The sequence below is a fragment of the Lacerta agilis genome, chromosome 3 (genome assembly GCF_009819535.1).
Source record: "Lacerta agilis isolate rLacAgi1 chromosome 3, rLacAgi1.pri, whole genome shotgun sequence".
Lineage (NCBI taxonomy): Eukaryota > Metazoa > Chordata > Lepidosauria > Squamata > Lacertidae > Lacerta > Lacerta agilis.
In genome coordinates, this window is record NC_046314.1 from 72,791,881 (window position 1) to 72,819,796 (window position 27,916).

General features: G+C 41.4%; 1 protein-coding gene and 2 long non-coding RNA genes across 5 annotated transcripts in view; 1 reads left to right on the forward strand and 2 right to left on the reverse strand.

Moving 5' to 3' along the window:
* DISC1 (DISC1 scaffold protein) overlaps window positions 1-27,916 on the forward strand; it is a 181,189-nt gene that overhangs the window by 150,683 nt on the left and 2,590 nt on the right. For all 3 annotated transcript variants that reach the window (XM_033144276.1, XM_033144277.1, XM_033144278.1), the window contains exons 10-11: window positions 993-1,266; window positions 21,325-21,442. In XM_033144276.1, the coding sequence (XP_033000167.1) occupies window positions 993-1,266; window positions 21,325-21,442 (392 nt within the window). The remainder of the gene's footprint in view (window positions 1-992; window positions 1,267-21,324; window positions 21,443-27,916) is intronic.
* LOC117043990 lies at window positions 4,743-8,980 on the reverse strand. The gene is made up of 3 exons (XR_004426258.1): window positions 8,931-8,980; window positions 6,622-6,829; window positions 4,743-4,873 (listed from the first exon to the last, which is right to left on the reverse strand). It is a non-coding gene; the product is annotated as an uncharacterized LOC117043990 (long non-coding RNA).
* On the reverse strand, window positions 12,180-26,154 carry LOC117043991. Its single transcript, XR_004426259.1, has 3 exons — window positions 26,010-26,154; window positions 13,576-13,671; window positions 12,180-12,398 (listed from the first exon to the last, which is right to left on the reverse strand). It is a non-coding gene; the product is annotated as an uncharacterized LOC117043991 (long non-coding RNA).

The window sequence follows — 27,916 nt, forward strand, 5'->3', positions numbered from 1 at the left end:
TTTGGAGACCTCAAGCTGCATACCAACTTTAAATGAAGGGCCTTACTGACTCAAAGTAGCGATGCAGTGGTTCTTTTTCTAAACCATAGTTATTCACACAGGCAAACCCAAAATAGTATCGTCTGAATTCTTCTTGGGGACATATGTTTATTTATATCTGCTTCATATCAGAAAAAGAATTGTACTAAAGAATTGAGAATTACTAAGTGATATAATTAGCATATCTCAAAAGAAAACGAAGCTTAAGCAAAGTGTTGGATTGAAACATATAATTGTGTTCCTTGGTTTTAAAGCACTTTGTGTTCACAGGTTCAATGTGAGGAAATTAAATTATGCTATAAATAGCAAGTTTGGGCTGCAATCTCATATACTTCTAAGCTTCCCTAATTCCTTTGAAAATCAAGATGGCTGAGTCTGCTGTCCAATGACTCCATGGAGCCAGAAATCTGTGGTACTTTCACAGACACAACTGTGCACAGAACTGCCTAATCCTGCAGATACGGTGTGCACAGAGGGACTCCAGTGTGCACATAGAGCTCTATACAAGCAAGGACTGGCCCATGCTTTGCATACATACCCCAAGACTGAAGTGAAAGTGGAATCCCCTGCTTCTGTGTATCTCTGTGTGCATATAGAACACTGGACCACCTCCATTGAGTGGGCAGGAAGAAATTGAATTGGGCCATTTTAGACTACTGTGCAGCTTGATTGGCTACTGTGAATGAACGAAACACAGAATTCTCAAGATAGATGTAGTTTCTGGAGGACAAGCCAGAATCCCCACAACCTATTGCAGGGTCCCCCTTGACATCTGTCAGTTACTGTTTTGAAAAAAAGAAATTTTCCAAACTGGTTTATGATAACTATAATTTTTTTAAATTTTTATCTTGGTAAAAATACAAAATAAAACAAGAGATTCCCAAAGCATGACATAAGAGATGAACTCTTGTCTCCGAACAAAGTTCTTATTTTCTTTCTGGCTTTTATTTCAGCTGTGGGAGCCAGCTTCTTGAAAGAGTGTGGGAAGTTGACTTAGAGGCCTGTCAACTGTTGATCCGAGGGTTTCAGCTGAAAGAAGGTGGTTGTTGTGTTTCCGAGGGCGAAGAAGAGAGACAAACAGATGAAGTGGAAGATACTGCCGATGCCTCTTTGAGCACCAACCGGGAACAATCAAAACACTTTCCACTTCAAGATTCCAAGTGGAGAACTCTCCAGCGCCCTGCTATCCAAAGCAAACACCAGAGTACACACTGGGAACTGAAAGAGGTATCATGTTGGTTTTTTGCTCTCTTTGCTTTTCAGTTTGTTTTCCACTGATGTAATTCTTTTCAATTTTGACAGGAGTTTCACTTGGGCTTAAATTTTAGGAGCCCTGGTAAAGAGAAATATGTGCTTGGAGTCTGACGATGAAGCCCAAAGGGACTGTGTCGCACATTACCAGTCTCCTGCATAGAAGATCACAGTGCATGGGACAATTCTACTTACCAGTAACTAGTTCCATGTGTTGAGATTTACCAAAGATAGGAAGCAGCTTCAGTGTAGGAGTTAAGAAGTGGTCCTTAGGGCCCAAACTACACATGACAATGATAATTTTTCCTTGAAAGAAGGCATAAAAAGCCAGCAGAGTCCCCCACACCACCCCCAAGCTGGGATCCTGGGGGTGGGAAATATGGAGGCTTGAGCTCTTTGCCTCCACTGCAGTCCTGATTCCAATTGGAGACCCTGTACTTGCAATTTGCATGGGAGAGGAAACTTTTCAGTGAAGTGAATGAAAGTCATTTTTGCCCCATGAAAACTGTAGGTGTTGGAGGTCCAGTCAGGGACTGCAACAGAAGAGGTGATAAAGCCTCCCTATCTCTTAACCATATCTGGATTTCATCCCCCAAAACACAGTGCTTATTTCTGTAAGAAAAATAGAATTACAAAAATAAAGTAGGATTGGCAAAACTGCCTGTTTCAGTTTCTCGCAGTTTCTCATTTTTCCAATCTTAAGTTTAGTTCTCCATACTTCTGCATTAGTTTGTGATTTTTTTTAAGTCATCATGAAAATTCATCAGCATTTCAATGCATATTTCTCTTAATATAAACAATTTTGCAATGCAAGTTAGCCGAAAACAACAGAAATTTATTTGTGATTTTTAATAATCTACACATTTTATGAATACTACTCTCCAGTAACAGGTAGGTAGCCGTGTTGGTCTGCCATAGTCAAAATAAAATGAAAAATGAAAAAAATTCCTTCCAGTAGCACCTTAGAGACCAACTAAGTTTGTTCTTGGTATGAGCTTTCGTGCGCATGCATACTTCTTCAGATATACACTACTCTCCAGTAATATTTGTTCACCTTGCTTGACTAGAGAAATTAATTTCAAAACTTGGAGAAGTGTGGAAGGCTAGGTTTCAGTTCTCATATTATTTTGAAAAGTACAAATTAGGCAGGTTCACCTAGAACAGGCTTCCTCAACCTCGGCCCTCCAGATGTTTTGAGACTACAATTCCCATCATCCCTGACCACTGGTCCTGCTAGCTAGGGAGTTGTAGGCCAAAAACATTTGGAGTGCCAAGGTTGAGGAAGCCTGACCTAGAATGTACCTCCTTTATCCTATATTAGTATCAGCACTTTCCCTCTTCTCCACCTACTTGCCTGTGTGTTTGTGTGAATATATATATACAGTGGTACCCCGCAAGACGAATGCCTCGCACAACGAAAAACTCACAAAATGAAAGGGTTTTGCGAGTTTTTAGTTGACTCGCGAGACGAATTCGTCTGGCGAGGTACCACTGTAAGCCGGCACCGGAGCCGCGCGGCGCCGCGTTTTAAGGCTGCAGCGAGCGAACAGCAGCGCTGCTGTTCGCTCGCTGCAGCCTTAAAACGCGGCGCCGCGCGGCTCCGGTGCCGGTGGGGAGGGGGGGCCGTCGGATCGGCCCCCCTCCCCACCGGAGCAGCACGGCGCCGCGTTTTAAAGCTGCAGCGGGCAGACAGCAGCGCTGCTGTTCGCTCGCTGCAGCCTTAAAATGCGGCGCCGCGTGGCTCCGGGGCCGGTGGGGAGGGGGGCCGTTGGATCGGCCCCCCTCCCCACCGGAGCCGCGCGGCGCTGTGTTTTAAGGCTGCAGCGAGCGAACAGCAGCAAAAGGCTTACCTTTTGGCTCCGGTCGCCGCGTCTGCCATCTTGGATCGACTCAGACATGCGCAGTCGATCCAAGATGGCGGACGCGACGACCGGAGCCAAAAGGTAAGCCTTTTTAAAGCTGCAGCGGGTGAACAGCAGCGCTGCTGTCCGCTCGCTGCAGCTTTAAAACGTGGTGCCGCGCGCCATAGATGTGCATAGATCTTAGATCGACTGCGCATGTCTGAGTCGATCCAAGATGGCGGACGCGACGACCGGAGCCAAAAGGTAAGCCTTTTTAAAGCTGCAGCGGCCGAACAGCAGCGCTGCTGTTCGCTCGCTGCAGCTTTAAAACGCGGCGCCGCGCGCCATAGATGTGCTGTAAAGGCTTACCTTTTGGCTCCAGTTGTCGCGTCCGCCATCTTGGATCGACTGCGCATGTCTGAGTCAATCCAAGATGGCGGATGCGACGACCGGAGCCAAAAGGTAAGCCTTTTTAAAGCTGCAGCGGGCGAACAGCAGCGCTGCTGTTCACTCGCTGCAGCCTTAAAACGCGGCGCGGCGCGGCTCTGGTGCCAGTCGGGAGGGGCCCCCGGACTTTCCCCCACATAGGAACGCATTAATTAAATTTTAATGCGTTCCTATGGGAAACAGTGCCTCGCAAGACGAAATTTCCGCAAGACGAAGTGTCTTGCGGAACGAATTAATTTCGTCTTGCGAGGCACCACTGTAAACCCCACATCTAGTAAATGGAGAAAATGCAGAAAATCTTAATGGTCACAAATGAATCTGTTTATGTCCCCTTGACACTCTGATGGATGCATAAGACTTAATTTGAGCCAAGGGTTGCTGGTTCTTTGTCATGAGAACTACTTCATCTCCTTTGGCAAGGCACGGCATCTGAAACCTAAACATTAGTCCTCAGCCATGGTGGGATATAACATACCAGCTGCTAGAGGGCAGGGACTTTCAAACAGGTGACGGGTGGTGGTGTGGGATCTGACCTTGCAGTTCTGTGATGGGAGAGAAACGTGAAAGGCAGAGCTAAAATGTCTAAAACCAGTGCACAAAGCAGAGCTCAGAAAGTCCTTCATCTAGCAAGCCTTCTGTGACACCGCAACCCCCCAAATAACCAAAGGCAGAAAACATTGTCAGTGTGAGAGACAGCACAAAATAAGGAATGGTGGCTACAGCAAGAGGATCAAGGACCACGGGGTTCTCATTGCCTATAGTTCCTAACCTTCAAAAAAGCAGGTGAGGGAAGAAAGCTAATATACCTGATTCCAGTGCCAAGCACAGAAGATTGTGACCACTTTCTCAGTGCTGAATAGAAGAATTCTCACGGAGTACATCTTTCTCATTCATCTTTCCACTCCATGAAATGGAAGTCCCAAAGCAGTCCATCATCCCTGGCTGTGGGGAACATGCTTTCTTTGTATTTGGTCATACACCACTTAATATTTCTTTGCAGCCACACTCTCCTTCCGAAGATGGATTCTGTGGAGCTGCAGCATTTCATTTTATGGTGTCTCATGAAGCTAGAGGCCATACATAACCTGTATTCTACTGATTCTGATTCTGTGAGGATTCTGCAGAGTCATCATATATTGTCCAAGATGAAACAATAAGAAAGGAAACTTCCTCTGTTTTGAGCCTATAGGGTTTATTAGGTGATATCCAATGATGCCCTCTTAATGCACATCGGCACTTTCTCTTTCTCTTTTCCCCTTCAAGCCTTCTGTGCCCCAGCAGCAGCATGCAAAAATCTGTTAAGGAAGATATTGGGAACTGATTAACTTTACATCAAGTGATAGAAGCTAGCTGTTCCTTAATTTAGTACTTTAATTATACTTCCAATGACTACTTAATATCCTTTCAATTTCCAGATGTTTACTTCATTACCTGGACCAAACATTGTAAACTGGAACCTATTTTCAGGGAAGACAGTTTTAATTGAGGTTTTCTCATGTAAAATTAGTTTTTCATTCAGTTTTTATTAAAATTTAATCTTCCTTTCTCGGAGAAGATTGATGACAAAAAGAAACCTATTCTACTTTATATATAATTTGATAATGGACCTAATATATTGCACAAGCCAATGCCTATTGTTCCTAGTTCTTTTAGGATATTGGCTGTTACATTTATATTAATTTATTGTCTTTATATTCCACCTAGAGTATATTTTATGCCTACTTGGAAAGCTTGAAACTTTCTATTGTGGGTGCTGTACTAATGGGTGATATCCAACGTTAGTCATACTCAGAGTAGATATATTAAGATGAATGCATATACCTAAATCCTTGGATTTCAATGGTTCCACTGTGAGCATGGCTTAGTTGTCTATCACCCAGTTTACTTTAACTTTCTATGGGAATGTATAAATTTATTGTGTAACATTTGTCCCATATCAGTCTATTTACTTGCACAGAGCATAATCCTTTTAGTTTCACTTGTATTGAATGTTCAATATCAATCATATTTCTATTCCATTTTCCTCTAGCTTATCTAAAACATAATTACATTATACATAATGTAGCCTGTAAAAAAGAAATACACAGAGAATGAAAAACAAAAAGCAACCAGCAATAAACCCCACAAACTGCCCATTGGTGGTGGTGATGACAGTGGCAACAATTACATGCCTCCATTGCCAGCTGTCCTGTATAAAATCACATACTGAGCTAGAAATCCTCTCTTTTGCTGCTAGGAATAATAATGAACTTACCAATTCTGTGTAGTAGTATCATCTTAACGCCTCCACACTTTGTGAGAATAATTTTAAGGTAGGCCTGTGGAACAACCTGATTCTACATGCACATTAATCCAATACTAGGACTATTCCTTTTATTTTCTCCTTATGTGTCCTTTACTCATTTCATAACTATACAATCAAAATGCCTTTATAGTAGCATATTTATATATTATTTATTTGTCTGTGGCATTGTTGTTCCCATGATGATTTCCTTGCTTTGATTATGGTTTTGACTATTACCGTAAATTCTTGCTTCTTGCTAATGTACAAAAACACACAACACACTATCATATTTGTTATGAAGATAAATAAAAAAATAAAATCCCTTTTAAAATAAACACCACCAACCACCATCCCACCTTTTCCAGACTGCATGCATTTTGAAAGGAAAACCCACAGTTTATACCCGAGGGAACCTGCCATAACTAATTCAGTATTATATTTTGTACTAAGGAATCTGTTTCTAAGTACAAAATGTCATATATAGATGACATTTAGTTGATGTTTTCCCGAGTCCATGATTAATATCCTAAATATATTCAGTATAATTAACTATCCCTGTTATAAAAACCCTTGGTATTCTGCTTGGTTCTTTTCATTGCAGTGCTATAAGCAGATGTTTCCAGGAATCTGCACAAGAACTTTGTGATTTCGTGGCCATAAAATATTCATGTTTTGTCTAAATATTTTACAGCCTGGTGAGAAATGTTTTGACTCCTTACCATCCTCACCCTGCCTCTAGCAATGCAGTACAAGAAATACCTGAGAAATGAGGAGGAATGTGCCCATTTTGATAGCCGTAAAGGGCATGTGCAACAGATTATGAGGAAATGAATGCGTAAACCACGACAATGTAAAGTTGACCTCCTGCTGTTATTTTGCACGTAAATATTTTTAAAAGGCACTTTCCATGGAACCTGCAGTGGAACAGAGGAAATCCTTAGAATACATCTGTCCCTGGATAGAAAACCTAGAGAAAAGGCAGAGAAGGAATATTAGGAATATCATTCACACATAATGCTAAGCCAAAGCCAGGGATGCAATCACAACCGCTTTGCTATTCCCAGGTCCTTCTAGCTCAGCATGACATGGCAGCTCAGCCAAGCTTAGCACGTCATCCAAATGTGAGGCTGTGCTCAACCTCTCTTCTCCTAAACCATGACCTGTAGCCTTGGCTTGTTGTTGAAGAGTGTTATGCAGTGGATGCCCCATTGCCCGACTGTTGCCACTTTGCTTGAGTCTGGTGGGATAAAATGGACAAAGTGGGAGAAATGTGTGCCAATAGGTGTGACGTTGTGATTTGCCTGAGACATTCCTCTTCCCAATTTAACTCCAGCCCTGTGTTATGGCAAAAAACTTGGGCTGGATGTACAACTTACTGAGCATTCAACTCCAAATATTAGTGTGTTTTAGCACGGGGAGGAAGAAGTCTTGTAGCCCCTCCATTTTCTTTTGTTGCATGTGTATTCTGCGACACCAGTAGTGGAATCATTCTGAAGCATCCACACACCATTCCACTTTATTAGTTGTTCTGTGATGCTTCTCTAGTGTTACCACATTTTTGTCCATCAGGAAAGGCACTCTCACACTATTCAACAACAATAGCAAACCACCCCCCGCCACATTTGTGTTATGAAAGGTCACAGGATCTTAGCAGGAAACTATGGGACATGTACTTATTGCAAATGAAGCAGTCTGGCCACCCTGATACCATTGTGACCATAAATCATAATGAATGATAAATAAAAAGGATGACCCTTAGTCCTCTGGTGCTTCCTCAGTGCTGTAAAACATGAATGGGGGGTGCTGCTGATCCAGACGCTTAGGTAAACTTTACCTCTCCATGCTGCTTGAAAGTACTTTCAACTTCTAAGGAAATGGAGTATGTGAAATTGTCCAATAGTTTTGCTGCTTGCATAACTTGGAAGTTAAGACAGAAGCCATAACTTGCAATTAAATTGTTTTTGTTGCATGTGTGAATTTGTAAGAGCCTCAGCTCTTCCCTTAAACCAAACATATTTCTTTGTGTATATGACATTCTTACATTTATAGATGTTCTATGAGATTTTACTTTCAATTTGTCAATATTTTCATAGCACTCTGTTACTATGTGGGGTTTTCCCATTGTGAATTTTGGATTTCACAATGCGGCATGCTACTACATAGTGTTGGTTTATAGTCTTGCATCACCTTTATTCCAATATCTCTGTGTCTTAACCTACTTGGAAAACTGCTTCTTAATTGTAATCTACTCCTTATAATTTAAGCAATTTACACAACAGCAGTCCATCTGGTGCCAAAAAGTCTGTCCACAGTATCTGCGTGACGTTTCCACCTGCTTAGTGGAGCATGCTTTTTTCCCCTGCCCTGTCAGATTGTCTTTTTGATTTTCATGTTACTGTATTTAAAAAAAAGTTCACATTTCTTACAGTCTAACACATATTTTATTAAAATGATTCTAACAACTGAATGAAGTAAGCCACATGCCACAGAAGAATTGGCACTTCCATAGCTGGCTTTGAAGGAGAGAATGGAAAATGCATTTTCAGTTCCTGAAAGAAACATGGGCTCAAGCAGGCCTGGCGTCTCTAAAGGCTTTGGCATGACTGCCATTCCTTCTTCAAAGAAAGCTGCATTGCATATTGCAGTGCTTAGTGGCTATTAGCTAGTTGTAGTGCTTTTGTCAGCAGACTATGGCACATTCCTGTAGATTAAAATAGCCCTTAGTCCAGGGACTTGATACACAGGGTATAAAGGGCAAAGCATTTAAAAAATCCATGCACTTTTATTTTTACTTTAATTAAATTTCATATTTATAGAACACCAAATAATTGGTGCTACATTTATTGCTTGCTTAAATGTCAACATTGAGCATTAGTGAAGGTCAGTATCTAAATATGATTTCCATACCATTAATGCTGTATTGTAGAGGGATTTGGTAAGAAGGTACTTGACTTGCGTTGCAGTGCACTGAGAACCACTGGAAAGCTAGACTGCTCTCAAACTTACATCACAGATAGACTGCTATCATTACCACTGCTGGATATCAGACACCACCATCACAAATGTACCTTTTTGACTTTATCATTGGGATGTATTTAATTTCTATTTTCTTGATTTATTTCTGCATTGTGTGCTAAAAATAAACACAGGAAAGGAAAAGGGGATTAGAAACTTTAAATACTTTAAGCTGTCAGGAATATAGCTATTTGTGTTACTTACAAGCTGGAGTTTTGCACTGGTCTATGTTTCTTTTTTCTAATTTAGTCTAGTTGAAATGACTAGGAATCGTATTCTAAATTCTGGGCCTCATATTTGTAAAAGCAGGCTCCCCTGCTTTCGTGAGCAGCAGTACATCTCTGCATGATGGAAGGAATCAGGAGGATTAACTCTTCAACAAACTTGTGGTTCATGGAAGTCTTCTAGCCCATTTCCATTGCATTCCCATCTTCTCAGTGTTTTGGCATACAGTTATGAGGTTCATGAAACACTGCTAGAAATGCAGGAAAGTTTTCTTTCAAGACACCTCCAGACAAGCATTAGGAAGCCAACCCAACAGACAAAATGCAGCCTGTTGTGGCCCTGCATTCATTTGGAATAGCTCTGCTGTCTTATATAGCCCAAACTCCATTTTAGGAATTGGCAAAGGCTAGTCAGTCAGAACTGGAATGAGGGTTTGTGTGTTGTCTGTCTCTCTGTCTCCCCTTCTGAAATTCCGTTTCAAATGTTAAATCAGTTTTCACAGCTTAAGTGCATGACATTATTCTGACCTTGTCCAGCTCAAATTGGCCCAGGAATCTGGAGATGGAAGCATGACTCTGTTAGGAAAGTGGAGTTCCCTGATTGGCTTTTCACAGACCCTGTCTGTTATGGGATGGATGGATATTGCCTGTCCAATACTGAAAGGCTTATGTTCTTGAAAAGAGGCGTTTTTGGTAATCCTACTCTTCTGTTTCTTCTGCTCTTACATTTGATGGTCAACATTTGGCTAGGTTGGAGAGCTGAGAAGCCTTATATTCAAAGCCGTCTAGGAGATTCTGGTGACATCCCTTAATCATACTACTCCAAGCAAATTCATTGAAATCAGTGCACCTCCTTGTGAGCATGACTGATGTTGGATATCATCTTTTGAAATGGCTTTTAACAAATAATTTTTACAACCCATATATAAATCTTAAGTCCTCCTTAGTACTATTTTCATACCAGGAAAGTGAAGAAAGGTGTCTGCCTAAATATTACAATATTTTGCTATTTTTACCCTATTTTGACTGTTCCTATAATAAACCACTTCTTTTTCAGAAGAGTTATTTCTAAACAGGTTATTAGTTCTTCATCCTTAATTTATGAAGGGGCCAGCCCAAGATTGCCTAGTTTTTAAAAAGGCCTGATTGGGGATTTTGTATCTAGGAGTGCCTTTCTCCTTGATAGAACAAACTAGCAGCTGGTGTTGAAAGATAGTCCTTGCTAACATATTTTAAAATACTCTATGCCTTGAAATGGGGGGCAGGGGTGGTGGCAGTGGTTGCTCTGTGCAGATGCACATGGGAAATTAAATATAATTTTACAGAGGTAGAAAAGAGGGTTAAAAATCCTGGGGGGAAATCCCATGTGATATGATGGGTTGAGGATATTAACATAGTGCCAAGGTGGATGGGTCCCTCCCAACTATACAATTCTATGAAGTAAGATAGTCCAACTGCCCAGCCCCCAGACCTGATGCCTACCCACCTATCCCTGCTTGTTTTGTACTCCTTCCCTCATCTCCTCAGCTTCTTCTCTTTTGGCCTCCCTAGAGCCAGTGCAGGATTGTGACATTAACCTTACTTAAAGGGATAAAATGCTAACTACATCACTGCTGCCAAACCACGATGTTGATCCTTGTTGGCCTGGTTCTCGAACTCTTTTCTCTGGGCCATACTTTCAGAATAAAAATTTGCTCACACCACACTCAATTTTTAATTGATATGAAATACATTGGAATACAGAAACTCCCAGTAGTGCTTGATTTTGAAAAGATATATTCTGCAAATAAAAAAATATTATTTTGATACTATACTACACTGAAATGTTTAAATGTTTCTTTGATTGTCCTTGAATCTTCCTGCCACACCTGGCATCCTCTCCTGCCATCATCATTTTTTATTTGTATGCCGCCTTTCCACCGTTAAAAAAAACAATGCTCAAGGTAGCTTACAGCATGACAAGATTTACATAATTACAAAAGTCATAAACAATAAATAAAACACATCAAAACATACACAACCAAATGTGCGGGGATTCTTTGGCTGGAGCCTCCTGCGCACAGGACAAGGTCAACTGCACGCGGGATACCAGTTGCTGGGGGATCTGGTGGCCAGCGCCTCACATGCGCCCTTGCACGGGGCACTGGTCAAGCCTGTGGACAGAACGGCTGGTAATTCCGGAGCCCAGCTCACACCGTGCCGTGAAGTAGATTGTCCGCAGGCTTGAATCTGAAGGATGAGTGAGTTAAATGGATGAATGAATGCCTCGTAGATGGATTTGCAGGCGCTTGCGACCTCTTAAGTTGTTCCGGAAAGTAAAGCACCAAAATAAAGGTGGCCAAAACGGCGGCCAAATAAAACACTGGTAAACGGTAAAATTTAAACTAAAATGAAATAAAGACTCTGACCATGGTCTCTTTGAAGACGGCTTTGGCTGACCCGCGCGGGCTGTTTCGTTCTCTCTGTACCTTGCCACGCAACCTTCTCTCTGGGCTTGTCCGTTCCACCGTCTTCCACGCTAGCTAGTTCTCGTTATCTCTCGTATCTCTCTCTTGTCTCTCACACTTTTTCCACCAATAGTTCTACTCCAGCACGGGGAGCCGCAGCCTTTTATTGACAAGAACAAACAACGTCATGATCAATACTTTTACCAATCGGAACACTGTTGCTGCCCCTGAAAAGGGCGGGAAGCAGATTAACTGACCACCAAACAATTTGAACTTGGAGCCAAAAAGTCCCGGTGGAGGGATCTCAGCGGCAAGCCGCCTGCTGGATCCTCCTTTCACTTTCACTTTCTTGCGGAGGGACACATTAAATAGCGCATAATTAATAACAAACAAACATAAACAACCGCAGGTGCAGGTGCACCCACGAAGTGTATTCCCACACAAATGGAAAACAATTTCCACATAAATCAAAATCCAAAACTAAGAATACAGCATTAATAACAGCAATTTAAACAAAACACACAAAACAAAAGAAAACGGAGCCCTCTCTGCCCAGCAGCAGCGGTGGCAGCAGTCCTTTATAGAGCCCACCAGGCCCCCCCCCCAGGCCAGGTGGTGAGTGGCAGGACTGGGGCCCTCAGGCGCTGAGCAGGGGAGTCCTCCTGCCACACTCTTTGAGAACCGCTGTCCTGGGGGATTAGCAGGATCCACGGAGGCATCACCACGGTTATTGAGCCAAACTGGCAACAGCAGCTCTGAACACCTGACCTAGTTACTTCTTTGAAGGTACTCTTCTTGCCCACCACCATTACTTCCATCTTGGTTCCAGTGTTGCTGCTGGAAGTGACATCTAGAAACTTCAGATGGGAATCCGATTTTAGTGTGATTTTTTTTCTTTGAGTGCCTTCTTTTTCCCAATGACAGTAATACTGGATGAATGGTGCAAGTTGGTATTTCTTAATTGGTTTTGTTGTGTCCCCATTTTGGTTACGTGTGTGATACCCCTTTGGGACAGGGTGACATACATTGCTTTCAACAAATGTTTTCATAAACAAAGAGATTAGTTTTTACAGACTTCAGCCATAGCTCTCTCTTATTCCTGCATTGTCCCATTGACGTTGAGATTAATTTGGAGTAAGTGGTTTGAAAAGATTAGCCTAGACCTCTGAAAAATAGACCTCAAATAGGTCTGAAAGAAGGAGGTAGACTGAGAAAAATAAGTGAGGCATATTCTGTTGTATGCATTGGATTGTTAGATGATAAACGTAAGAATCATACAGATTTGCAATGGCATTTTTTTGCATATTGAGATTCACCAGATGTAGGATGATTAAGGTTTATCTGGAGATCAGTGTATGTGTGCAATATTTTACTTCACAGTAGCATGCGTTTCTCATGCTAGATCAAAATATATACCCTATCTGCAGCTGTTGTTGAAATTAGTAATTGTGTTTGCCAGTGTGTCTCTTTATTGGTTTTGCTAAATTGCTTTTATTTTTGTACATTTGAATGTGCCATAAAGCCACCTTGAGTCATGGAGAGGCAGGTGAAAACATTAAATTTTGTGCACAGGTTGCTTAAATCCCCTTGACTTCAGTGTGAATGAACATGGACCTTGTTACCTAAATTCACAAAAACCCTATACTGAGTTAGTAGTTTGCCCATCAGAATAATATTCATTTCACTGATTCTTGGGAGACACAGGAGTGTCAATATGAAATAACTCTTTCATTGAGCAATACAAATTTTAGCTGACTGGCAGAATATAAATTCACAACTTCCCATTACCCAATCTGATCACCTACCCATGTGAACAGTGGCTCATTCACGTACAACGTGGAAAAATATAATAGGACAGAAACACTTTTAAGGTAAGGGTTTTTCAATTGCGTCAGAAAGTGAATAGAAGAGAGGTATCTGAAGAAGTGTGCATGCACACGAAAGCTCATACCAGGAACAAACTCAGTTGGTCTCTAAGGTGCTACTGGAAAGAATTTTTGATTTTGTTTAGAAGAGAAACAGTGTACCTTGCTTCTGCGATGACATAAACGTGCTCATGAAGCCTGCTGAAGCTCAAGGGAGTTGTTGCCACAGTCCCATAAGCAGCAAGATAATAGAAACACCTGTTATTGGAAAAGAATGATAACAACAGTTTGTGGATGGTGTCCAGCTATCTGCCACTGGCAGTTGCCAAGGGAGCAGGGTGGCGTAAGGTAACAGGGGAGGTAACATATGGTCTCTGATACAAAAAAAATAAAAATAAAAATCAAACCTGCCCAGCAAAACTGGTACCCATCTGTGGTACTCACAGAAAACAGCAGGACAGCTCAGGAGCCTAAAGGGACCTATCATGTCACTACACCACAAAACAAATCAGACTGTCAAACAGCAGTACATGCAGCGCTGAACTAAGAGTCACAAGGATTTTTCAGCAGAGTCAAAGAGAAGGTCACCACTGATATTATGAACTTGTAGAAACGTCCTCATCTATCTAAAGTTCTTCTTGTAACAAAGCAGAACTTCTTAAGGTTAAATCTGAACCACAATACAAGTTGATGAATTCCTATGCTGCTAGTCCACTTAATGTATTATTGTTACTGGCCACAGATAAAGACAGGATCTGAATGGAAATTTATTGAATGAACCACTAAAAAAATAAAAATCTCCTATTCACAAAATTGTGCTGCTCATTATATATAGTATATGGACAGAATAACTGAATAAATTGGTGACATCAACAAACTTTTTGAAGATCCAAATACACAACGTTGTGACAGAAATGCTTTTGTGCTTTGGTTAACACTTTTTCTTTGGGCATAGATATACCAGTGAAGAAACGCGGGAGTTTACAGAGCTTTCTGTACGGAGACCTGTGCTTCTTTGATAAATCAAGCTATAACATTCCTTAAAGCAAAACATGATGAAGTCTGGTGGAAATGCTTCCAGTTAAAACTTATTTTAGCCTCGTATTTAAAGCAGAAGTTCCTTAAATCTCAGTTGTGATTCATCCAAGAAATAAATGTGTGGCATAACAGTCCTCACATAAACATGTTCCCTTGCCCTTCTCTGCCTGCACCCTTGATCCTTCTTCCCACCACTCTTGCCAGGAAACCAAGTATTTTGGAAACTTGACATTTGCACCATTTTTTTGAGTACTTTGGAGCAGGGTTTTTGATTACCTGCATCTAGTTTGAGCACAGAAAGGTGCAGAAGAAAGAATTCAAGGAAAAATAAAAAATAGGGGTAGGCATTTGCAACCGAGAAGCTGCTTTGAATAGGCATGCAAGCTACATGAGTGTCTCAATATATATATTATGCTGATGGCAGAATTATAAACAGTCATTTTAGGAAAATAGTGGAAATCATTGAGATTGTTTCTCATCAGAGGCAGCATATGCTGCACGTGAAATAGAAAAAAATGGGAATGCCCACTTCACAGTGGGAAGCAAAGAGCATCTTGCTTTTGTCACCAGCAAAAAACTCCCAGTGGTTGCCTGCAGTTTATAGTAGAAAGGAGAATACTTTGTGAAACCCAGACCACTGGAAGCTAGACTTCCCATAAAATCAAATTCTCAGCTTTCTCATGGCAAGCCAGACTCTCCCCCCCCCCCCAGCAAGCAGCTTCCAGCTTCCCCAAAATGCTGTCAGCACAGAAATATTTTTTTTTAATGAACTGAACAAGATTGGAACTGCTTCCAGAGCGACAGACAGTTGCTTGCAGCAGTGGGCCAACCTGCCAGCTCCAGCATTGCAATCTGGTTAATGCATTGAGCTTGGAGGCAAGGGGCCATTCTCTTCTTTCTTACCAGATACACACTCCGTGCTTCTCAGTGTCTGCCAAGCAGCATTCCAACCAGGAAGTGTTTAAAATAGTTTCTGTGTCACTGGCAGTGTTTTGCCTGCTTCCATATATGTGTCAGATAAAAATATTAGCAGTGACATTAATAGGCAAAGAAGATGCTGAGAGGCATTTCCATTTTTTTAAAAGTTAAAGTGAGCCACTATCCTTTTACTATCACTTTTTTTTATTTAGAGAAAATTGTGAGATTCTGAAATCATGTGAAACAATCACCTTTTTATTAGAGGTGTTACCCAGTTAACTGTATGACTTTTGATTATATCTGTGTAAATTACTAAAACAAGCTGTTGCTGATACCTTCCAGATGTTCTGGACTACAACACCCATCAGCACCAGCCAGCGGCAATGGCTGTAAACAGTCATTCTGTGGGAGGGGTGTGAGACATTGTCTGGGTTTGGGTTTTAAATGATGCATGTGTGTTTCACAGAATACACCATCTTCTACGTAAGGAAGTTGGGGCACTTACCTATTGTTAGATAGCACCTCCCACCTGCAGTTTATGTAACAGTTCTATTTAAAAATAACATTTTTTAAAAAATCTGCTATCCATTTCTTACGCTAGTTATGAACAGCCTGCTGGATCAGCCCATGGCCCATCTAGTCCAGCACCCTGTTCTCACAGTGGCCAACCAGGTGCCTGCTGGAATCCTGCAAGCAGTTGTTTTTTTTTAAGCACAACGGTACACTACCCCTTGTGGTTTCCAACAACTGGTATTCTGAAGCTTACTGCCTCCACCTGCAGAGGCAGAGCGTAGCCATCATGGCTAGTAGCCACCGGTAGCATTATCCTTCAGAAAATTGTCTGATGCTTTTCTAAAGCCATCTGAGTTGATGATGGTGGCCATCATTGCTTCCTGTGGGAGCAAGTTCTGTAGTCCTGCTGGGAAGAAGACCATCAACCCAGCAAGTTTAAAACCCACAGCAAACCAGCAATACAAGATGTCATCATCAACATCATCTAAAAAGGAACTAAAAATTGACTTTTAAGGTGAAAAGGAGGAAAGAGAACAAACCAAGCAAGAGCAGGAATCTTGCACAATTCCTTGTTCTGCACTAATCCTGATCAGAAAACAACAACATGTAACCCCCAAAACTCAAAAGAGAGACAAAACAAACGGTGCTACTTTTATATCACAGGGTTCCACTAGTGTACTCAGATTCATATTTTTTCTCATTTAGTTTTGTTTGCAGTAGGTTAGGCTGAGAGGTAATGACTTGCCCCAGAAAATGTAATGGCATAGGGATTTGAATGTAGGTTTTCTTTAGCAAAGAACTCTAGTTTCTAGGTTCCAGCATGGCTCTTCCAGAACCTAGCACCTGTGCATGTGTACAGTGAAATTCAGTTCTGCTGAATGACATTCTGGAACCTACCAGGCCTGCAGATTCTTACAGTTCATGTCAGGATCTCAAATCGGGTAACAGAAATTCATCAAAATTATAATTATTTGGAGAATGTCTTCTTGCCAGCAAGAAGCAAGATGAGCAGTAAGCAAGGGCAGGAAATGTCCTTAAGATGCTTCACCATGTTTGACTGAAAGGAGTCTTTTCCCTACCTCTGAATGCCAACAATAGTAGAAGAAAGCTTGATTCCATAGATTTGCTCATCAATACATTAATATGCCTTTTCCCTTCTAAAGGCATGTCCATGTAGGGTGGCTATCATCCATGGAGGAGGTTTATTTTGTTTGTTTTTTATGCCAACCAAATGGTACTCATGTACATTTTGTACTCTGACCTTATCTGTGAGCTTGCCAGATGTAGGAAAATGCAAACAGTGTGTGACTACCACAGTTCATATAAATGCATGACACTGATTTGCTAAACACTGAGCCATATTGGTTTTTCTTATCAGGTATTGGTTCCGTTTGGATAAATAGCCACAGGCACAAGCCTTAGATGCAGCTTTAGGGGGGGGGAATTCTCAGGAGATTCTCAGCCCTTTGCACTTCTTAGACTGATATCCAACAGCTCCCACCCACATTACAAAGATTTGCATATTGGGCTGTTTTCACAATACAAGTAGCAAAATGCAACGTTAGAACAGCCCCATGGTTGTGATACTCACACTGCGTAGTACAAAAGCAGAAAGCCAGTAGGATACAGGAGGAGCAGGAAAAGCACTGGAAAAGCAAGGTAGCAGAACCACAGTACTTGAATTAATCTTTTAGAGTGGTAGATATCCTTATATTAGTCACAGGTTTTGGGACTATTCTCAAATACTGGTTTTTATTTTTATTTTGTGTGGGCATGCATTTTGCCTCAGCTTTATTGCTGAGGATGGCAGAGGATTTAAAAATCACTTAATTTCAACACCACCTGTTTTCAAATCAGCCTTGTGAAGTCTCTTGCATGGTCACAGCAGGAATCTGACCTATAGCCTAATATATTAATGGCAAGGCACTTTAATCAGATTCAGCTAAGCTACTCAATAAACCAGCACTTTGAAGTTACAACTTTTTTCTTCTTCTTATAGAAAACAACACACACACCCCTTACGTGTTTTGAATTTCCCAAGTGTTAGCCTGTTGTAGCAAAAACAACAGAGTCCATGTTGCACTTTAAAGACTCACACATTTATTGTGGCATCAGCTCGTGATTTGAACTGTGATTGTTCTATTTGGATGAAGTTTGCTGAGTGGTTATTATTATTTATTTCATAAGATTTATGCAAACAAACCTCAAACCCGTTTACAGAAAGATAAGACAATGAAACCAAGCAAAATTTACAGCCATACTTTAAAACTCACAAAAATTAAAACAATACTACAGAATAAAATTACCACAACTTTCTAAGCATCTGGGTAGGCTTATCGAAACAAGAATGTTGCCCAAAGGCAACCTGCTTAATCTCAATAGGCAGGTTAGTTTTAGGGAAGATTTTTTTTTTAATCACTTTCATTCATGAATTTGGATGTACATTTATGAGCTCATGTGCTATAACTGGAAGTTCCCCCAACCAAAATCAGTTCGTTAGTTCAAAGAGAGCCAGTGTGATGTAGTGGTTCAGTGTTGGACTAAGACCTGGGAAACCAGCATTCAAATCCATGCTTTGCCATGAAACTTAGTGTGCGACCTTAGGCCAGTCACAGTCTCTCAGCTTAACCTACCCCACAGGGTTGTTGTGAGGATAAAAATCATGTGTGCCACCCTGAGCTCCTTGGAGGAATGATGGGATATAAATGCAATAAATAAATTTGGATACAAATAAAAAAAATTAAAAATTGTCCAGTAGCACCTTAGAGACCAACTAAGTCTGAAGCTCAACATAAAAAAACTAAGATCATGGCCACTTGTCCCATCACCTCCTGGCAAATAGAAGGGGAAGAAATGGAGGCAGTGAGAGATTTTACTTTCTTGGGCTCCATGATCACTGCAGATGGTGACAGCAGTCATGAAATTAGAAGACTCCTGCTTCTCGGGAGGAAAGCAATGACAAACCTAGACAGCATCTTAAAAAGCAGAGACATCACCTTGCCGACAAAGTTCCGTATAGTTAAAGCTATGGTTTTCCCAGTAGTAATGTACGGAAGTGAGAGCTGTACCATAAAGAAGGCTGATCACCGAAGAATTGATGCTTTTGAATTATGGTGCTGGAGGAGACTCTTGAGAGTCCCACGGACTGCAAGAAGATCAAACCTATCCATTCTGAAGGAAATCAGCCCTGAGTGCTCACTGGAAGGACAGATCCTGAAGCTGAGGCTCCAATACTTTGGCCACCTCATGAGAAGAGAAGACTCCCTGGAAAAGACCCTGATGCTGGGAAAGATGGAGGGCAGAAGGAGAAGGGGACGACAGAGGACGAGATGGTTGGACAGTGTTCTTGAAGCTACCAACATGAGTCTGACCAAACTGCGGGAGGCAGTGGAAGATAGGAGTGTCTGGCGTGTTCTGGTCCATGTGGTCACAAAGAGTAAGAAACGACTAAACAACAACAACAACAACAACAAAGTTTGTTCTGGGTATAAGCTTTAGATACCCGAAAGCTTATACCCAGAACAAACTTAGTTGGTCTCTAAGGTGCTAATAGACAATTTATTTATTTATTTTGACTATGTCAGACCAATATGGCTACCCACCTAAATTTGGATACAGCCTGTCATAAATATGTGACCATTTGGATAATCACTCTCCTTATTTCATACTGTGGAGCAAAACTCTCTCCCAGTTAAGAAGATGACCCCATCCAAATCTTTAACTTAAAAAAAAAAGAATAGTGAGCATCTAGAATAAAATTGTTTTCTTCAGATAGATGCACCAGTTGGTAATCAGGACTTTAAGGAATCTTCAGTGCAAAGAAAATAAATGATTTCATGACTGATCTCCCTGAAAGCCTGCCAGATAGTAAATAAAAGTGGCTTTTTATGTTGCTGTCCTGTCTTCTTGTATGCGGGTCACTAAGGTATTATCTAATAGCTTTCCAATCTTGTAAATTGCTCAGGTGTTTTTTCTCTCCCTAAGATATGCAGGATCCTGCTGGGTATTGAATAACAATCTAACAGCTTGATGGATGACTTGTTCTTCATCCATACAGCCACAAGGACATTTATAGCCAATATATGGCATCGCTTAGTATGGGTGCCTGTGGTTTTAAAAGTTTATGGCATATTGATCCCTGGTGTAAACTTATTATTTTCCGTAAAGTTTTGCAACAAAGCATCTGGACAAATGTGATTATTGTAAAGTTGTACAGAATCCATTTGTGGGAATTAGACAGCTGAAAATCTTGCTTGTGTCTTGATACTTACAGCAGAATATGAAGATCCCTATCTCTTCCTTCTTCCTTTGTTTTATTTATTTATTTATTTAGAAGAATGTTTAATTCATTGACTGCTTAATGCTTAGGGCGTTTCTAAGTGGTTTACAAAGCATTAAAACTAATTGCACAACATTGTTAAACTATGAAATAAGTAAAATACACAACAAAACAATCCCATTCAAATATAAAGTACCATGATTAAAATGTGCAGCAAAACAATCCAATTAAAACAGCAAAGCAATTGAAATGGGAGACTCAGGTGAAGAGAATGTCTGTGTAAACAGGCACTCTTCAAAAGCCGTTGGAATGCCAATACAGATTGGGACCACTCATATTTCAGTAATTAGTGTATTCCATGACGCCGGTGCCACCAGTGAAAAATCCCACCCTCACCCTCTCACAAATTGATAATCATCAGGTTGTGATACGACTAACCAGGTTCTATTTGTTGCAGGCCAGCCATAAAGCCCACGTACTGCGCATCACAGTAGTCTAAATTGGTACCCTGGTGGATACATGTTGCTTCCCATCCCACCCATGCTGATTCTTAACTGTGCATTATCAGTAGTCAAGCTGTTTACTTAAAAAATGAACAGTAACAAAAAGAAGGATAGGTGTGCCTGGCGTGCTCTGGTCCATGGGGTCACGAAGAGTCGGACACGACTGAACGACTGAACAACAACAACAACAACAACAAACAGAAATTAAAGAGAAGGGTTACTTTTGTCTTTAGAATAGGCCCCACACTCCCTACTTTATACAGTGGTGCCCCGCTAGACAAAAATAATTCGTTCTACGAGTGTCTTCGTGGAGCGAATTTTTCATCTAGCGAAGCGGCAATGCAGAGCGGAGGTTTTCGTGACGAAATTTTTCCCCCCCCGTCTTGCGAGGCAGCCCCATTGACATTTTCGTCTTACGGGGCAGCCTTCCGCTAGCGAATGCCGTTCGTCTAGCGAGTTTTTCGTCTAGCGAGGCATTCGTCTAGCGGGGCACCACTGTACATGGCTATGGCGGACATGAATTTAAAGTGAAAGGTCAGTTGCTGAGTTTGTTCCAGAGTAACAAAATATTGTAACCTGATTTAATATAATCTTCAAGGATGCTAATGGGCAGCCAAAAACGCAAACACTTTCTTGTAATATTTTTTTCCCTTCTTGTAGGAATTTCATATACTTACAGCAGAACTTGACAAGAAATGTGAAAAAATAAGTGAGAAGCTGATGCACCTGGAAGATCAACTTCAAACAGCGCTCTGCGGCTGTGATGAAGACCTTATTCATATCCTTTTTTTTGATAGTCTGCCTTTGATGCTCCAGCTAAAGAATTAGCTTTTATCAGCACAGTTCTGAAATTAGCATTGTGTGAATCCTACTTAAGAGAACTAGGTTATAATAAAACTTTGTTCTCTGGAAACCTGAACTAGGAAATAATAATAATTAGTAATTCGACCATGATGACTTGGACTGATGGGTGATTTATTGGGAACCTTGTGGGATATCCACCAAGCTCCTTCCACTCCGGACTAAGTGAGGATGAGTTCCAGGTCCACAGAAAGTGCATCTATGAAAGTCTTTTTGAGGAAATGAGATTAGCTCATGCAGAGCAATGAATCCCAGCAAATCTTGCTCCATATCAATATCTTCTGTCAGCTCTAAGTTCCATCCACTATACCAGAGACATGGGAACTTGTGGCCTTTCAGGTGGTGTTGGACTACCACTTGCATCACCTCTACTTGTAGCCAGGTAGTATGTCCCAGAGCCTAGAGAGGAAATCCATAAGGAGCAAAATTTGGGAAGTTCTTTGGAACTGGATTCTTCAGCGCCGCAGCTGCAGGGCGTGATGTTAGACTTTCAGTCAATCCTTGGGCAGAGTGTAGCATCTGCAGGGAGAGGTCCCTTAATTCACACGAGGGAGGGGTTACAAAGATAGCCAGTTCCCCTTCACTGGTCCTCAAGGGTCAGTAGCAACAAACAAAAAGCAGGGAGGAGGGTGCACATGTTAGGTGCCTGCTTTATCAGAATAAGGTCTCGTATTGGCCTTCCTTTGTTGTGGGAAGTTACAGCCTGGCTAGGTAGGGTGCAGATGCTTCATGCCTCCCGCAGGGTTCGTTCTGTGGGGAGAGGCCAGCTGCTTCACCACCTGGCTTTTTGGCTCATCTCAAAGACAGCTACTCTGCTCTTCTCTCACCAGCCTCACAAAGGGAGGAAAACTCTGCACTTGAGGACTTTGAAGCTCCACAGCCACCCCTGCTCTTGACACAGTTTGGTGCACCTTATGTTGTGTATAAAGATATACTAGTATTCTCTTCCTATCTCTCCTATATTTGGGGGTAATAGTAGGGCAAGTGCAGGCTGCACCAAGCTTCCCATACCCCCCACCTGCATTTTTAAAAAACCTATATCTTTCCAAGCATCCGCTTCAGTGTTAAATTGCCAACTGCATATTAGGGAACAGTCCAGTGCAGATGCGCCCTTAGAGAATAGTGACAGGACCATTTATCTAGCACTTGCTGAAACTGATAGGAGTCTTGTCATTGGCTTGATCTAAAATTAGGTCAGACTGAACAGATGTTGTTTTGAGACTTTCCCCCTGCACATACCATGAAAAGTGCATCTGAGCCTCTTCAGTGCAATTTGTGCCAATGGTTAATAGAAAGAAAAAGCAGAATAGAAACCGAATGTACATTCTTGGTGATGTAAAGTTTAATTTCAATTTAGAGTGATGTAAGTACTGAAATAAACACCCTCAAACTATTGTTGCATATACTCCAATCTCCAAGCAGCAAGAGTCTTCAGGGTGTCTCCTGGGATTTGGCTTTCATGGAATGAAGGTCAGTGGAGACTGTGGTATATTTAGGACATATGGTTCTAAACACAGAGAGAGTGAGAGCGCATAGATGGCAGCACTCACAGCATTAACACCTCCAGCAGATCTTGCCTCCTCATCACGTTTCCAGGAAAACCCCAAACTCAGATTTGGGTCCAGCTCAGACCGAGACATGGCTCTGTCTTCTAGCACCAGCCAAACTCACACATGCCCCCCCTTGGCCTATTATTCTCCATCCTAGGATGGTGTGGCATCCAGTCAGGTGAGGGAGATGGAGGAAATGCTTACGCCCCATCCTAGAGAACATCATCATTTAGTTGTCACTATGGCAACCTAGCTCACTCTATTACATGCTGTTGGCCAGCTAAGGCCATCACCTTACAAAAAGACTTGCCTGACTGATTCAACAAGTTTCCTCATGGATTTTAACCTCATAGGTTTTGAAAGGACTCAGTTATCATCCAGACAGATCCTTCCTCCAAACCTATGGCGTATATTAAAACAATCTGTCCTGTAATGTTTGTAATACCCAGTGTTTTTTCTCTAGAAAAATAGGTGCTGGCACTCACTATGCGCTGTTAACAGTTAGTGCCACATTTTTTAACAAAAGAAAAAGAAAGAAAAAAGAGACTCTGGTACTGTGCACCCTTGAGTACCTCCTGGGAAAAAAGCACTGGAATACCACCACAGAAGACTTCTAGGGGGACATAATTGTTTGTCACATATTCAGCTGAACATATGGAAGAGCAATGCTGCTGCTGCGACTAACCTCCATGAGTTCAGCCAGGCAAGTACACAATGCCAGATTACCAAATAAGCAGAGTAGGCACAGGACTTTTAGGGGCCCCATGACAACAGATAAAAATAATCTTGATTTGATCTTGAAAGAAAATTACAAGCAACCTTTTTTAGTTCAATGTGAGATGGGTGTCCCCCCCCCCAAGATTTCGACTGCCTGGGGGCCTCTACAGAATTTAATTTGGCTCCGTGTGTACATATATTTTACATTTTTTGGTCTTTTGATGGCCCACTGCTTTTAGGAACATGGAAACATAGGAAGCTGCCTTATAGTGAGTCAGACCATTGGTCCATTTAGCTCAGTATTTTTGACACTGACCAGCAGTGGCTCCCCAGGGTTTCAAGCAGGGATCTTTTCCAGCCCTACTTGAAGCTACCCAGGGTTGAACTTGGGACCTTCTGCATACAAAGCAGATGCTCTACCACTTTGTGATGGTTCCTGATCACATGGTAAGAACCATATGTGCCTACAGTTGTGCACTTATATGTCCATATTCTGTGAATGGAATTGGCACCTGTGATCCCAGTCTTTCTTCCACATGCTTCAACAGATGTGTGAAAAATGCTGTGTGCACCATACACCCAACGATCTCCACTTACAAAAGTAATCTAATAAACCAATTTTAGTGAATTATCATCTACAGCCAAAACAGGAGATGCATATCTTGGAAACAAACATATTTTTCCCTTAAAATATCCAGTGAGTACTTACCATGGCACATTGCCATGCAGTTTTAACTGTGTGTAGTACAAATAACCCTAGCAAGATGGGCATTTGGTTGTCTTCCAGATGAAATCCCTTGAATGAGGAAACATAAATTGTTTAAAAGGCTGCTTATGCCAACTGGCATCTGGGTTAAGCTTGCTGAATCTGTCATGTCTACATAAATGGAAAGGCACAAAGTTAAAAATCACTTCTGCCTTTTTCTTCCACAATTCTTCTGCATGATGTCCACAAATACATATGCTGCTTAAACTGGATACAGACAGAAATATGGGGTTGAATAAACAAAGCAAGAGGAGGAGGCGGAAAAAGTATAATCAGGAAAGTGAGCAGGAAAAAATGGCCCTTTTTGTTGCTAATTTGGCTTTGTAATCAAAGCCAGTTTGAAAGGGTCATGACAGACTGCAATATTAAAATAAAATAAAATAAGGAACATGCAAACAACCCTACCAAAGGTCTACTTGCCACTTCTCTGTGCCTCTATCCTTTTTTCTCTCCAGTAATGTCTTGTTTTACCCAACATGGGATGCAACAACATTGTGCTGTGCATTTACCCGCCCCCTGCTTCCAAACGGTTGGTTGTAAAACCACATGCTACCCTGGAGAGAAAGAAAGACAGACACAGGGAGCAGCAATAACTCTGTCTCTCTTGTAGTGTCCAGTGGATCCTAAAATACCATGGTAAAAACTCCAGCCAGATCCAACGGAATTAAATCCCAGTTTACACAACTGTTTTGAGCCCATGCTGCACAGTTTATTTATTACACTGATACATCCTGCTCTTCCTATGAGAAACTCAGAGCAGCTTATGCTGGTTCCCCCAGGCATTCTCCAATTCAGGCACTATAACAACATAATGGCATCATCTTCCCTCAGTCTATTCCTTGGCCAAATGGATTGGATTTGCTAGGAGCAGCAAGAACCCCATTCAAACAGATGCAGGAAAAGACAGGAGGCGACTTCTTTAGGGCAGTCAGGATGGCTGGTGACAAAGCTTCCTCACGCTTATTTGTATTATGCAAAGGCTTCCAAGTGGTTTGGATGTTTGTTTATTAGATTTCTTACCCGCCCTTCACCATAAGTCCTCAGGATGGGTCGTAACAACAATAGAATATGTCGTTATAAAAACAAGTAAAGCAAAGTCAATTATAAAAGAAGTTAAAACGTTCCACATGGAACAGAAGGGTATTTTCATGTTATGTCCTTTCCTAACACAAGAGGAGGGGACTTAGAATTCAGCGGATCCATTTCCATGAGCAGGAGTTTCCTGTTTCAGAATGCAACCTGGCCTTGGAAGTTGATCCACAGAGTTCTGAGAGTGCCATCTGCCAGTATTAAACTGTTCACGCACTGACAGATCACTTGCACAAGCAGTTAAATGTGTAAAATGAATGGCAAAAATCATGTCTGAAATGGCTCTTAGCAATAGTTCTAGTGTAACCTAAACTAATTCCCAGATATTTTAATTTCTAAATTGCCCATTAAAGTAGACAAACCTTTAACCGAAGGCTAAATGGGTGCCCAGGTCCATGATCTTCCCAAAACCTGCAAGGATAGGTACAAAGTTGAAAATTGCAGCTGGTATGCTTCTAATGGAGAGAATGCTGCTTCTGGGAGATCTGACTTCCTGGTGCTGTCAAGAAGGCGGTTCTGCCAATATTTAAACACACATTGCGGCTTTGATTAATAATTAAACTTCTATTAGAAGAAATAAATCCCAGATGCCATTGTTTTTCATTATACATTTTTATGGCACAGAATACTGGAACCAACCAGCCTGCTAGTAGGGCATAAACAGCACACACAACACAAATGAAGTCAGAAACCAGCACTAATGCTTAGCACTGAATATTTACACAGACCCACAAGGGATTTTTATTTAATATTGTAACTTCTCAAAGCAAATATTAAGCAGGAGGTTTTGCATTTGACAGATGAACGGGAGCACAAGCAGGCAAATTAAAGCTTACTCCTATATCCACTTCCCTGGGAGTAAGCCCTATTGAACTCTAAGGGACTTGCATCTAAGTAGACAGGTATAAGATTGGTCTGTAAAAGTAAAACTTGTGTGTATCTCTGCATCTGATTAATCTGTTGAACAAGAAATACCACAGTGAAGCAAACCCGCAAAAGAGCCAATGGCTGTTAATCAGTGGCAAGCAAATGAAAACAATCTGAATTGTTAATTGGAATAACCAAAGGCAAGAGGTGACGCATTGCTGGTGTCTGAGGACTTGATGAGAGGTGTTACTTTACTAACAGGAAAGACTTAGCATTCCCAGTAAAATTAAATGGATTTTTATATTGCAATTTCACAGTCATTTGGGGTCTTAATTAGCAGTTATGGCTTGACAGACAATTTGAGGGCATGTAATAGTTTGAGATATAATGCTTTTTTTTTGCTGCAAGAAACTGGGTTGGCCATTTGAATTCTGCCTGCATAAAATATACTTTTTCACACCCTGCAAAAATAAGTTTGTGTTAGTGGTTTTAATAGTCAGTTTGAAATGCCAGTGGAGACATAAGCAAACCAGCCTGACATCCCATGGTACAAACGTCCCTTACTCTCCCAGGGATTTCTTCCACACCAACTGGCCTCAGGAGTCAGGAGGTACTAACTGATGACCCCTGACTCTGGTGCCACTTTTTGCAGGGTGTGAAAAGGAGTATTTCATAAAACAGTACATTTGTTACTGTGGCTGATACTTCTTACACTCGATTATATGTAACACTCAGGCCCAGATGAGACAGTTTATAATTTTTTTCTTTAGTGACAGTGTGAATCATGAGACCTATATACAGTGGGAGAGGTGTTTCTCTCTTCTGAAACATGAACTACACTCTGAGTATTTTCTTTTCTTTCATGTTTGATGCAGTTAAATCAAATAGAGGGGATATGAAGGTTTCGTGGTCCTATTTGTAGGGGTTGGACTAGATGACCTTTGGGGATCCCTTCCAACTCCACAATGTTATGATTCTATGGTTTTATGATATATTTTTTTGGAGGGGAGGTAATCCTGGTGTGTATTTTGCTCTAAGAAGCTAAGTTTGGTCAGAATCAAGTATAAACTTCCAGAGTTAATGCAAAATACATTACTTCCGGTAAATGAATAGAGGACTGTGAAAATTTGTGATCCAGGCTTTTTAGACTTGTCTACCCCATGTACTATCTGAAACCAGAGCAGCAAGCATGTTGGTTGTCAGATGTGAAATATATTGGCGTTGTTTTTGGCTCTCCCACCCCACTATAACTAAACTTAAGGAGGTAACCCCATGTTCACAGCTGCTGCCGCCGGGCAAAAGGTGTGTCACAGCCAAGGAGGGTGGGTGGCAGCACTGTTGCCCATTCGCCTGCTCTCCTCCCCTGGGTCAGGCCTGACCTGGGGGGGCAGGGGGGGCGGAG